At 35.3% G+C, this 14,890-nt stretch overlaps 1 protein-coding gene and 1 pseudogene across 1 annotated transcript; one reads left to right on the plus strand and one right to left on the minus strand.

The window, feature by feature from the left end:
* Nucleotides 1–12,805: 12,805 nt before the first annotated feature.
* Nucleotides 12,806–13,557, plus strand: LOC117912713 (BURP domain protein RD22-like). Its single transcript, XM_034827399.1, has 2 exons — nucleotides 12,806–12,988; nucleotides 13,081–13,557. Exons 1-2 carry the CDS (start codon nucleotides 12,806–12,808, stop codon nucleotides 13,555–13,557), a joined length of 660 nt encoding a protein of 219 aa, XP_034683290.1.
* Nucleotides 13,558–13,667: 110 nt separating this feature from the next.
* Nucleotides 13,668–14,548, minus strand: LOC117913147 (annotated as a pseudogene).
* Between the last annotated feature and the right edge of the window lie 342 nt (nucleotides 14,549–14,890).

The following is a 14,890-nucleotide window of genomic DNA, read 5'->3' on the forward strand; positions in this document are numbered from 1 at the left end:
TTTTTTTTTCCTAATTAAATTAAATTGTGAATAATAATAAAAACATTTTAAAAATTATTTATTAAATTAAGAATTATTTAGTAAATTATATACATATGTCTAGAATATAAAAATATATTATTATCATTTTTAAACAAATAGACACTTTATAAAACATAAATTGATCGTTGTGTTGTTTTCATTCTTGAAAGTAAGACCACTCAAACAGTGGAGCTTTGAGGGGTCAACATGATAGGTGATAAAATTTTAGAATATGATATTTGAAATTATTTATAATATTTTTAAAATGATAATTTCAATTTAGAGAAAAAAATATATATTAAATTGAAATTATTTATTTAAAAGATAATTTTCAATTAATATTATAAAAATTAAATTTGAAAATAGTTTTAAAAGCATCATACCTTAATAATATTTTTAAAATTACAGTAATTTTTTTTTTCTTTCAAAAAATCTCCATTTTACTTCAACAAATATCTTATCGTGATCGTTGTAGATAACTCTCACGTGGTGATAATTCATGGGCATGGGCATGCAGGCTGCGGCGGCACTTGGTGATAATTTAAGGAAGGTGGCCCATATAAGGCAATGATTGAGCTGGCTTGTACACTCACCCTACAAGGCATGGCTTTCATTGCACAAGTGGCGCAAGTGGGAGTGCCAAAATAATAAAATAAGGCATTTATCACCACGCCAATTTTTTTTTTTTAATACTTTTTTCTTCTTTATGGTATTAAATATGATCATAAGAAATAAATTATCAGTACAATTGTATCTTCTTTTATAACAGACAGGTTGCCAATTACCAACTTGTCATAAAAGCCATTGCATCTTCTTTTATTACAACAAAAATAAAAAAAAACGTGACATGTTTGTAGGATGAATCATTATCAAGACAAGAAAACAAAAGAGACTAAAAAACAAAACAAAAAAGCTTATGATCATCTTTGTATTGCTGCTATGCCACTATTTCAGTATCGAAAAGTACCACCCAAATAAAAATGATAACATGATAATGTCGTCTCTGAATCAAGCATTCATCATCAGGCTTGATCACTCAAATTATCTTCTATTGTGTACTCAGATGCTGAATATTGTAATCGTTAATGGACTCAAGGAGATGATCAATGGCTCACAACCTTCTCCTCCAATTTTTCTTAAGAATTCTGAAAGTACAAACCCAGATTTTCAGATCTGGCAACGACATAGTCGTTTTGTCATGTGTTGGATTTATTCATCTCTCATTGAGAATGTAATGTCGCAAATCATCGATCTCACTTCCGCTTCTGAAATCTGGAGTGCTCTTGAAAAATTCTTCTTTTGCTGCATTAATTGTATTTAATATCTTATTTATTTTTTTATTTTTTAAATTTATTGTATTTAAATTTATTTTTTATTTTTTTTTCATATTTAATTTTTTTATTTGTATTTTGTCTCATTTTTTAAATCAATTTATTTTTTAATTAATTAATTAATTAATTAATTATTCTTGAAAATAAGTGATGGTGCCCTTCATGTTACCCATTATTGTGATTACAAGTTCTTGTGTCTTCAACCAATATTTTTTTAATCAAAATATTTGTAAAAATATTAGTAATGAATTACTTAAAAAATTAAATATTATAATAATTATTTAACTATATTTATTTTATTTTATTTTATTTTTTTTTTTACTTTTCCTTTGTATTTGAAATAGTGTATAAAAAAATGAAGTATTCAACTTCAATTTTTTTTTTTTTTTACTATATTAAGTTTAAAAATTTTAAAATCGATTTAAAATATTTAAAATATATAATGTATACTTTTTGTATAAAAAGTTTTAATTTTTATGCAAAATTTGATTAATTTAAAAAAAAAACAAAAATAGGAAATATATTCTAGGACACTTATTTTGTTAATTTTTAAATAAAAATATAAACATGAAATTATCGTCTATAGATTTTGTTAATTTTAATTGTTTTTTTCAAAGTAAATAGACTAGAAATGATTCATTGAACCCTACTATTGGTGCCCATCATTCCTACTCTCCCCGAACTATTTAAAAAAAAATTAAGATCTTCAAAATGCATAATTTGGATATTGCAAATAATGACCAAAAGGATACCTAAAAACTCAACCAAATTCTTGAAATTCAATATCAAGAACCAACACCATATTCTTATACTCGATGTCTCTTTGGGATCTCTCGTCTTTCAAATGAACTATGTGCATCATCTTTGCATCCAATTTCTTAGTTGACCAATGTCCACCGCAAAGGAATTATTATTAGTAATTAGAGATATGATGGAACCAAACTCAACTCCTATAGCGTCAAAGCTTGACATGACTGAAACGGTTGTTGCATCCTACTAAAAAGACAATAAGGCATCACACACATCTTTCTTTCTACCATAAAGAAAGGGATATCATCGTTACTCATAAATCATAATGATTCATAAACACACCTTCAACAGAGTGAACCCAGGGTAAATCCTGTAAAGAGGCAAAACATTATGCATCGGTTTTGAACATATTAAATATGACTTGCATCCACTATCCCAAATACCCAATATCATTGTCGAGTTGCTACATTTAAAGTGAGGAAACGACTTTAGAAATTAAACCTTGTTATCATTTGATTGTCTCTATTAATATAGAAAATTAATTACGGCCTGTCTTTATTATTTGAATATCAAATAGTTCAATTCGCAAAGACACAACGAAATGTTATGAATTTTTTAGAAAATAGAGGGACGGCTACTTATGTTGATTCATGTTTGAAGCGAAGGGAGCAAGCCAGGAGGGCAGGTTCCTCGTTTGATTTTTGGTTTAAATACATTTAGAATTCATTTTAGCATAATATAAAAATAATGAGTTATTTTAATAAAATCTAATATAAAAAAATTTATCAAATATCAAATTATTATATATAAGTTGTTTTCAAACTTAATAATTTATTTATGTATTTAATTGTTGGGAGTTAGTAGGAAGGAATATAGAGTAGATTTAAATGATTTGGTAAAATTAATAATTTAGGTAGGTAAAAAGAAGAAAAATAAGAAAATAGACCTTTCACCGGCTTCAATTAAGAGGAGGTTGGTGTGGTTGGTGTTTAAGAGAGACGTTTGCAATTAGAAGAGGATCGAGGAGTAAAAGAAAAGAAAAAAACACAAGTCATTAATGGGAGCATTTAATGCTTTCATATCCTTTTGTATTAAAAGCTTTCAGACTTGGAAAAACTGCTGCGCCTCGTTTGGACTCTTCCTCCTTCCTCAATTATTGGGCCTGTTTGATTTCTCTCTCCTTATTAATCTGCCACCTTTGACCCGCTTGGCCTTTTCTTTGCCATACTTAATACTCCTATATTTCCCAATTCATATAAACACATTTATTAAATATTTATTACTTAAGCATTCGGAAGGGTCAGCATTCTCTTACCATTAATATATACATTTAAATATGATTAATGATGGAGCATTCTCTCCCTCCCGTGAAACCGGCCGGCTGGCGTCATCACCGGCCGCCACTCATACCTCTCACCGCCCCGACAGACAAAGGTTGTGTTTTTCAGCCTGGCTCAAAAATCGTGGATTTAGGGTTCGTGAAATTTAAATCCAATGGCACAACAGCAAAGAGACCCCAGAACAGATCTAGAAAACACAGGGAGCAAAAAAGGAGCAATTTTTTTGGTTTTCCTTGGGGGTTTGGTATGGGTTTTCTCGGAAATCAAACGAGGATGAATTTTCCCGAAAATCGAATGGGGGATGGATTTTCTTGGGGATCAAACGGGGATTTTTTTTGCTTCCGCCGCCGCCGCCGTTGTGTTTTTCAGCCTGGCTAAAAAATCGTGGATTTAGGGTTCGTGAAATTTAAATCCAATGGCACAACAACAAAGAGACCCCTAGAACAGATCCAGAAAACACAGGGAGCAAAAAAGAAAAACAATTGTTTTGGATTTCCTTGGGGGTTTTGCATGGATTTTCTCGGAAATCAAACGAGGATGAATTTTCCCGGAAATCGAATGGGGGATGGATTTTCTTGGGAATCAAACGAGGATGAATTTGCATAAATCATAAGCACTAAAATATGTTCATGTGGCTTGTTTACATAAACCATAAGTACTAAAATTTATTAACTACTGATTAGGGAAGATCAGGGAATTTACATAAATCAAACAACCCTTAAAAAAGCCAAGAAATTTAGAAAAATAATGATAGGGGAATTGTACCTATTCAAATGTGTGGCTTGTTTTCCTTAGACATTGGCATAGTAGCAGCCAAAGTAAAAAACCCACCTAGAGAAGACAGTACTTTAGCATATATATAGATAAAAGTTAAAGACTGAAAAGAGAAGAAACAGTGAAGTACTTAAGGCTCACGGGGAGGAAAGCAGAGACATGGTCGGGAAGAAGACAAAACTACATTAATAAAGCTCTGAAATTGCAGCAGAAAGCTCTATCCATTTCAGAGAAAAGGACCAAGGTTGGCTAAGCTTGTAAGAAAAGCAGTGAAGTTGTTTGCATGTATAAGGAAGGAGATATAAATTATTTTTCTTTTTCATTTTAGTTTTGAAATATTTTCTCATTTAGTATAAAATGTATAGAAAATAATATTAAGGAAACATGCATTGCTTTGGCATCTCTTGTTGGAATTTTTATGTGTGGACTTACATAATCAATTTAATAATGTCATAAATCAGTGTTATTTATTTTTGCATTGTGGTCCATAATGGGACTGGACACATATTGTTGCTTCATTTTTTATGGGCTCACCCTAATTCACTTGACTGGCCCATTAAGTCAAGTGGTGGTCCAAATAATGTGTGTGATATATATATGAATATATTTATTTATTTATATATATATATATAAAAGAAAAGGAAGGGCTCCCTCTCTGGCTGTCTCCATGCTCCTTCCTCCTTTGGCTGAAAGAGAGCACGCACTCTCGTTTTGGACTGAATCCGGGTGTAGAAGGGAAGAGCTCATTAACCCGTAATTCTCGCACCATCAAGCACCGGAGGAGCTTCCTGAGTACCAGAAAAGATGAAGAAATGGCCTTTCACGAAATTAACCAAGGTGAACGATTCCGTTTTTACCGTTCAATGCATGCTTAAATGTCAACATGTGATCTTATGCTGTTTAAATTTTCTTCAATTGGTATCAGAGCAAGCATGGATGACATTTGAGCTGCAATTTTGGGTTAATTTTTGGGTTTCCCGTTTCCTGTTGTGGAAGCAATTTTTTTTGGAATTTTATTTCTCGTTTGATGTTGATTCTCTGTTTTCAAGCCCGATTGTTGTTGGAAACTTGTAGAGAATATTGTTTGGAGCAAAACCCATCATTTTATTTGATTTTTGGAGCTTGTTTGGTGGGATTTCGAGAATTAGGGCTTGCTTTGGTTCTTCCTATTATGCGTTTTTTGTGCAAATTTTGGGATTAGATTGAAGGTTTGATGTTTGAGGATGGAAATCTAAGCGTTTTTTGTTGGAAAATGCCCAAAATTTTGGCCGAAAAAGAAATTTTTTTTTTCTCCTGCACCAGCCCGTGTTCAGCTGGAGAAGGAGATGAACAGTGACGTGATGACGTCATCATGACGTCATAAAAAAAAAAAAAAAAAAAAAAAAAAAAAAAAACCAAATTTTTTTTTTTTGTTTGTTGCCTTGGTATTCTTGGATTGATTATGCATGTTGTTAGAATTATTATGCAATTGTTAAAATTGACTTTATTGGGATAATTATTATAATTATTGGTTTTATGGTATAATTTTTTATTTTGTACCAATAATGTTGTCCAAGGTCAATTTTGTTAACTATTTGAATTTATTGTGGCAATTTATAACACTTGTGTGATTGCCTATCGCAATTCCAAGTGTGTCAAGTTGCGCAAAAGCCCTAAGTGATTATCTGGGTTCATGCTGGTGGTACGGGTATAGCAGAGATGTGCATCGAAGAATGGGCTTTTGGCATCAGTATGACATCATTATGATAGGTAAAAAATTGGGTTTGTGGTGTATTTCTTTTTATTCCTTTATTCCTTAAAGGACTTCCAGTACACGTGTTTTATTATTATTATTATTATTTTAGTTTCCTTCAACCAAAAATTTCATTTTTAAATTTTAATCTTAAATTCAATTTTCCATAATTCCAATATTATTTAATTATTTATTTATCTATTTATTTGCTTATTATTATTATTATTATTATTATTATTATTATTATTAAGTTTTAATTTTTTAAAATTTAATTCTCGAAATAATTTTTCTAATGTTCTAATTTTAAATTTAATTTTTCAAGATCCAATTTTTTTTTAAAATTTAATTTTCTCAAAACCTCACAATTCCGAATTAAAATTTTAAAATGTCACCTCCAAATAAATCTTCAAAACTCTATTTCCTGTGAAGTCAAATCTTTAAAAATTCAATTCTCCTACAATTCTTCAAAATTTCATTCTCTTAAATTTAATTTTCAAATTTTCATTTTCACATATTTTTTTTTGAAATTCTGATCCTCAAATTCATTTTTTTTTAAAAAAAACTTCTATCTTTAAATAATTCTTCCAAATTCCAGTTTTCAAATTCTAATTCCTAATTTAAAAAATTTTAATTCTATATTTATTTATTTAATCATTATTATTTTCGTATTATTATTATTTTATTTTAGTTATTTTTTTTCTTAAAATTTCATTTTTAAATAATTCTTCCCAATTTCGGTTTTCAAATTTAATTCTCAATTCATCAAAATTCCAACTTTCAAATTTAATCTCCAATTTCCAAATTTTCAATTTTCACATGTATTTATTTATTTATTTATTTATTGTTATCATCATTTTATTTATTTCTTTTAAAAAAATTCCACCTTCAAATAATTTTCAAGGTTCCAATTTTCATAATTTAGTTTTCATATTTCCAACTCTCAAATAATTTTAAAAATTCTAATTTCTTTCAATTTCAATTTCCAAAATTCCAATTCTTGAATTTAATTCCCAATACTTCAATTTTTAAATAACCTTCGAGATTCCATTTTTTCAAATAAATTTTGAAAATCCAATTTTCTTTCAAATAGTTTTAATTCTGTTATGGTTTTCAAACAATCTTATGCTCCTCTTAATTTTAATAAGCATGAATGAACTTTTCATAATTCTGGAGTAATAGAATATGTGATATTAATTCATGCAAAATAAACGGGTTTTGGTGGGGGCCCCACATATGTGACTGATAGATCGATTGACAGATAGATCGATTTGATTATGATACATGATTGATTTATCCTACTTTATGATATGCTCGAAATTATTCCTTAATTGTGCACTAACCTCACTTCTTGATAGCGCTTCATGGATCACTGCCCAGGTACGCATCCACATCCACTCTGGTCATTTTCGGTATGCATGTTTAGATTCTCACGTGTTCATGATCACTCTGAGTATTCATTGATTTCCTCATCAATTGCCATGATTGCTTCATTTTATTAGTAGAGACCCCCGACTTTAGGGACTTAAAGGGGTGCTACGGTTTGTACCGTACCTTCCCGATAAGTAACCTGACCCCCGAACTCGATCCGGTTTCTCACAGACCGCCTTTCTCAAAATAAGGAGTCACACTTAGGGTTTTTCTTTCTTATTTTGTTTACCCTTTTAAAAATAAAACAAAAATAAGTGGCAACTCCAAGTCATTTTTTTTAATCAATATAAATCAACTTTTCAAAATTAAAATCGAGCTCACCATCGAGTGGGAAATGCATGAGCCGAAATACGGGGTCCACAAAATGGCGACTCCGTTGGGGATCACTAGAGGGTCAAGCTTGAACATAAATTGAGGCAAATGTGGCGTTTGATTGGTTGATCAGTGGGTACCCACCTCTCTTTGTGCGTGTGTTTATTTGACTATTGATTACACATTGAGAGCCCTTGATATCATTACACTTGATGCATGCTTGGGTGTTTGTTTTTACTAGGGACATTGACATGTTGATTATGATGATTGTTTATCTTGATTGAGCATTCCGATTGTGGCGTTTTTTTTTCGTGCTTCATATCTATATATGTTTGGGACATTGATATGTTGATTATGTTGATAGCTCATCTTACCTTGCTTAGCATAGTGACCCTGATTTTGTCATGTTTGTTCTGATTACCTCGCATGTATAGACTCACCATTGTATATCATTTGATTGGACATGATTGATTCTCTCGGCTATATATTATCTTGATTATCATGGAGCATGCTATCATTGTCAGATATTCTTATTGATTAGCTTGTATGTAGATTTGAATGATATATACCTGTTTTTGCATGACTGTCTGTTGCATGATTTCTCTGGTTCCGTGTGATTGCATGAGTTGCTTGTTTATGTGGGACACACGCTTATCCCCTTATTTCCCAGTCCCTAGTCTCGGTCGATATTGTTTTCCTCGGTCTCGTATTTGATACGAAACTTGTTGCTTTGTTTGCTCTTCGACCGAGCTAGTGATTAGGAGTAGGGTCTAGCGATGGACTATATCTATGTTTGGGAGCATTCTAGAGGTGGTCAACATATTGATGTTGATTGAAGTCCGAACTTTGAAGACTTATATAGCCTAGAGTTAGATTTCAGGATATTTGTGTGGCCAGTGTGTCTTCTTTTAGTTTCATAGGATTTTCGGATGCACCCACACCACTCACTGTGCACCTTAGATCGTCAATGAGTGATCAGAGTTGTGAGATACGCTAGCCATTAGGAGAGCTTTCACCATATGAGCCCCTTGGGATGCGAGGTAGTGCATGTGTGGAGGTGATGACCACCTTGCATGGAAGCGCCCCGTCTCTTTGGAGGCATACAGAGGGTTGCGTACCACAGGAGGGTACGATCGCTTCTACTAGGGATCTTTTAAAGTCTACCATTTTCCTCTTAGAGCCACCTTGACCTTGTAGGTTGAGCTATAGATCCTTTGATTAGGATTCCTTCCTCACACGTGGGTGCATCTGAGAGCCTTCAGAGCCTTTGTAGTCACAGTTTGGATTTGTTACTCATTTTTTTTTTAGTCTCCATTTGAGAGTGCTCAGAGATCGGTTTGAGTTTGAGTATCGGTTGGATCACCTTTGTCGTGTCACCTTGGATTATGTTTTTCACTCGATGAGTTTGTCATGCTTTCTCCCTAGGGCTTTCGTCTTTCTTTCTTGGTTCGACACATCCATTCACTTTGTCGTCACTTGCTTGATGTTTTGGGATATGTTCATTGATTATGCTCACTTTTTTATATTCTTCACCTATCATGGGCTTGATAGTTCATTCTTTGGTTGACTCGCCTGATTCTATTTTCAACCATATTTTCATTACAGAAAGGTGAAAGACAGGTTTTCACATTCACACCATTTTTGAGATGTTCACATTTATCACCTAATCATTTTTCTTTATTGAGCTTGGGTTGAAATTTAGAGATATTTTATTATAGATGGAGTATCGATCTCATGACAGTGTTGTTTTTCACACCTCATTCATTTTTTGGATCGTTGATAGAAATTTTTTAGTCACATTTGCAGCATAGTGGACACCTTTATGACCTTAGAGTTTCTGTCATATTTCCAGTTTTAGATTGCCATCACAGGACCATATATCAAATGATATGTTATACTTTTGACTTGGGACATCTATTCATTTGCGCGTCATGATCACTCTGGCCTGACCTATCATGAAGGATATTGAACCTATTGACCTAGGATTAGGAGATCGACCTAGGGAGTTTGAGATTGTGACCCGTTTCACCTTCTAATCTGAGCAGTACCGTATCTATATCCATATCCTGACTTTTCAGACTTGATGACTTATCCATTTCGGATTTGACATGACACCATCCCCTGATACCACTATACGACCTTACCATCCTTGTTCGCCTTAGCATATTACAGTACCATTGCTTGTTCTTTCCATCATTTCCTTGATCTGACCAGGCAGAGTCCGAGATGGTTTGACCTAAGATGAGCTCTAGATGGTGATAGATGGATTTTGATGAGAGAGTGGCTTGACTGCTTGATGATATTGTTGAGATAAAGGGGTTATCATGGAACATCCAGATTTGAGTCATTGCACATGACTTCAGAGAGTTGGGATGATTAGAGATGGTGATTTTATGAGACGATGGTGAGTGGCTTATGATGATGGAGTGAGGTGATTATCAGAGGACATTGACGATTATCACAGAGCATCAGTGAGAGATTTCACACGATTTCAGAGGAGTTGACATGATTTTGTTGGACGAATGCCAGTCGTTAGTATTGACCATGTGAGATCTTGAAAGCACGATGTTCGAGGTTGTGGTTAAAGGATGGGTGGCCATCATTTCATGAGCCCATTGACCCTATCATCCTTACATATAGAGTTACCCGTTGCTAGCCCTTTGAGCCTCACACGAGCACATAACCTTTTTTTTCATCACCTCATTTACCTATCACACCGGGTTGGGGACCCTGTAGTGCTTACATGCTATGTTTGGATGCGTCATGAGTTCCAGACCTGACATACATATTCGAGCCTCATTCTTCACTCTTCACTGTGATATTTTCCGCTTAAACATCATTTCATCATTATTTTTCTGATATCACATATCACCACTTGTGATATTCGTTCTTTGTCTTTTCTTTCATTATTGCTTACTCGACATTATCTGTGTTTCACCTTGAGTGGTGGTTTTTCACAGGTCACTGCATGGAGGATTGTCACGTTCCTCCCCCGTTTGCCTTATGGGCAGTGGTTCAGAGATGTTATTTTGAGAGGTTGTCTTGTTAGTGAGGATTCATGTTACATTTGTATGTGGAGAGGGTTTGATCATTTGGGTATGTATTTTCATGGGAGTTCATTCATTATTGATCAGAGTATGCGCAAAAAAAAAAAAAAAAAAAAAAAAAAAAAAGAGGCGCATTCATCATTGTATCATTCTCCATTAGGCATGTGTATGGACATGCCGGTTTACTTCATTCAGCTTATGTGTCAGAGAGAGTTCGTATGAGAGCTTATTTATGAGATTCTATCTTGGTGTATATTTTGGGTGAGAGTATGAGTCATCCATTCGATTTTTGTGAGAGAGACGAGCGACCTTTCTTTAGTATCTCTGGATCCTTGTTCTATCCATCATTCCATCTATTTCAGATGTGACTACTTTCTATGCTTTGATGCAGGTTGACCATTACTCATTTTTCTATCTCTTTGTTTTCTTGTATCTTTGTTTTGTTCCTCCATTCCACCCTACCTCATCTGATTTCATTCTTTTCTCATTCTGCTTTATGTTTGACTTGGGTTCAACATCCACACTTTATTCTTGCTTATTCGATATGTCCATTCCTTTATCATCACTTTTCGTGTGGGGACCCCCAGGTCCGGAACTCATGACGTTTTCTGCGCATTGCATCTCATGCATGAGGGGTACGGGGATTATATCATTGGGATCTTTGAGCCTAGTTTCCTTTTGTTTCTTTCACCCTATTACCTTAGCCTATGTTACGTCCCGTGTCTGAAGACCACCCTGAGGCCATTACTTTACATCGTGTTTGACAACTCCCACATGGGCAATACTCGAGCTTGGTCGGAGATTATTTCTCGGAGCATGATGGATGGGGAGTTGAGATGATGATTTACACTAGGCCATACCCCTCTTATCAGCGATGGATTTTCAGAGGCGGCATTATCTACACTGGGGCATACCCCGCTCATCGATGTCAGTTTCTTAGTGGGATGACGTTTTGCACTGAGGCATAGTCAGTTGGTTTCTTCATTCAGTTTATGATGGATTGAGAGTTGTGGGATGACCTTACACTAGGGCATGGCCATCTTAGAAAGAACTTTTATTGGAGATACAGTCACTCTACTCGATACTTTGCATTGGAACACACTCTACTCAGTGATGGTTGATTTTTGAGATGACGTTTTATTTTGAGGCGTAGCCCTCTCATATGGTGATGGACTTTGTTTTTTTTATTGGAGCAGTCACTTCAGGTGGTTTATACCGAGGCATAGCCAGTTCATTCGTACTCATAGAGCTCAGGGATTGTGATTTATATGGATTATGTTGAGATGTTTCCATTTTTGGCGTCAGGAGTGGAGATCGATTGATTTATTGATATGCACTATGCGTGGTCCTTTTCAGCAGTTGTTGACTTGGATGCACTGATTTACACTGGGGAATAGCCGGGAGGGAGAGCTTTCTTTGGAGCATAGCCACTCTATTTGGATCCTTTACACTGGGGCATGTCCATCTTTTGGAGGGAGATCAGATTGGTTCATGACATTGGAGCATCTGATGAGTGATATGGAGATCATTGGATTATTTCATGTTGTCCTCATTGCATACTAGGGCATAACCGCCTAGTTGGATGTTTTGACATTGAGATTTAACTTCCTGTTTGTGATTATTGCTTTTCGATGGATTATGGAGCTCTTGATACCTTGGGTTTAGTCTTCTCGGCATACTTGGACGATCTCGGATACATACCTTTCATCTCGTACTCAGTTATTTCACCCTGGATACTTTCATGCCTCCTATCATACCAGAGCCTGATCATCACCTTATTTTATCCTACACATCCCACCGTGACACCTGACCTCACCCTTATCTCGATTAGGAGGAGACGTGGATCAGTCCTTGATCACTTTGGTTGTGTTTTCATACATCTTTCGGACTTTAGGTTCAACATCTTCCATGATGGCAAAGCCTAATAGATTGCCGATTTATTAGTGACGATGTTTTCCATTTTGACAGTTGACATGTTGAGTGTTGATTTGCTTGTTTCTTTGTGTTTTGAGCACTAGTCATCACTGTTTTATCCATCAGTTATTTTTGTTTTGTTAGCATGGTGTCACGATGCATGGTCCTATTTGGCATTACCTATTTGAGGTTGGGCATTTCCGTTACCTGATGGATGAGCTTATTTCAGAGTACAGTAGTTTTGAGACATTGTATATCTCAGTCTGTGAGGCAAGTGATCCTTCACAGCTTTGGGCATGGGAGTGTGAGGCAAAACCAACTTCCAGTAACCCTCAGAAGGTAGAGTAGCATGGCTTACTACCACCACCACCTGCGATTAAGTTGCATTAATCGCAATAACACAACTGAAAGGTACAAAAATGATGTTGCAGTTACCACAAACTACAAATGAAGCTATGTTCTTGCCTCGTCAAGTTGCTGACTCCATACCATTTTCCTCTAAGAAGCTACCCAAAATTTTGAATCGGCTTTCAGTGAAGGAAAAATCTGCAGAAACTGAGCTGATGAAGAAGGAGATAGAAGAGTGTGAGGAGGCTGCCATGGATGGAGAATCTAGGTTCTGTGCAACATCATTAGAGTCCTTAATCGATTTCAGCACTTCAAAGCTCGGAAGAAATGTGAATGAGGTCAAAACGGGAAGCCAAGAGTATGGATTTGGAGTGGGAATGAAGAATGTTGCAGACAAATCAGTGGTGTGCCATAAGATGAACTACCCATATGCTGTTTTCTACTGCCATACATTCACTAAGACACGGACTTATATGATTCCATTGGTGGGTGCTGATGGACTTGGAAGGCCACATGCTGTGGGTGCCAAGCTGATGTATCACTGTGACAAGCTGCCATGACTTTAGATTTGCTTCCATCTAATATCCACGCTCCACAGAATATTCCTGCACCATGAGTGGATAATCATTTTTATCTGGAAATCAATGATTTTACATGTTCTAATCAATGATGAAGTACGCGATATGATAAAAACCAAGAAGATGATCCTAATAGAATTATGTTGCAAATGGTATCCATAAACATGCATTCATTCCTCGAACCAGCGCTTATTCAAAGCACACCAGATATGGATATTAGAAAATACAAGATGGAATTGTGCAACTGGGGCTTGAGGCTTAGTTTTTTTTTCCAGATTTCTATCTATTTAGGAATCCAAATGAGATCATCACGGGGAAGGAAATGGCAAACAGGGACAGTTCCTGGTTTAACTTTTAGAACTTGAAAGGCGACATGCTTCGGGTTCCAAGCCGACGTATCGATATGGCAAGAAGCCACAATTTCAGCTTTGGTCCCATCCTCGGTTCCCACAAATGGAAGCGTGTAAACCCTTGTCTTGTGGATTGCATGGCGGTAAAACACAGCATATGGGTACTTCTGCTTATGGCACACCATTGATTTATCTGCTACAACCTTCACTCCCACTCCCAGTTCGTATTTCTGGCTTCCCATTTCAACCTCATTTGAGATTGGTTTGATGTTTTTTCCAAGCTTTGAAATGCTGAAATCAATTAGGGATTCCAAGGATGTGGCACAGAACCTAGAATCTCCTTCCAGGGCTGGTTGTTCAGTCTTGTGTCGTTTCCTTCATTATTTCAGCTTCCTCGGAGTCTTTTTTCAATGAAAACCGGTTTAGAATTTCTGGGAGCTTGTCAGATGAAAAGGGTATAGAGTCGGCTACTTGACGGTGTAAGAAAGTGGCTTCATTTTTAGTTTATCTGAAGTGCATCTTCATTTTTGTGGTGGAATGCTGATCTTTTTCCAAGAAGTAGCCTTTTCTGGAGGTGTCTTGAGGTTGGTCTTCAGTGGCGGTGTCAGGAGCCGATAGTTTTCCATACCCAATATAGACAGGTCCTGGGATGGCATTTAGTACAACCTTGCTGACATTGATTAAACTTCCACCTTCCATTGAGTCCAAATTCATTGAAACATATATGAATAATACCCCCCTTAGTGGTTAAAATTATGCCCAATGGGCTAATTTAGAATGAGCTGCCTAACTAATATTTAACAGTAAATGATTTTCTTCACAAAACTAAAAGGAAAAAAAAATGGTGTATATGATTTAGGGGTTCATTGAAACTAACTTGGCTGTAAGAGACCTCACACGGCTTTCGGCATCGGAGTATACGACAAAGCCAATTTCCAGTAAACCTCAGGAGGTAGAGAAGCATT

Source organism: Vitis riparia, chromosome 4, assembly GCF_004353265.1.
Source record: "Vitis riparia cultivar Riparia Gloire de Montpellier isolate 1030 chromosome 4, EGFV_Vit.rip_1.0, whole genome shotgun sequence".
In the NCBI taxonomy this organism is placed as follows: Eukaryota; Viridiplantae; Streptophyta; class Magnoliopsida; order Vitales; family Vitaceae; genus Vitis; species Vitis riparia.

What these genes read in the sequence shown, in the direction of transcription:
- LOC117912713 (XM_034827399.1), top strand. Translation starts at nt 12,806, where the DNA reads ATGCATGGTCCTATTTGGCATTACCTATTTGAGGTTGGGCATTTCCGT. An exon ending in CTTCCAGTAACCCTCAGAAG is followed by an intron (nt 12,989 to 13,080) that starts GTAGAGTAGCAT and finishes ATGATGTTGCAG; the next exon opens with TTACCACAAACTACAAATGA.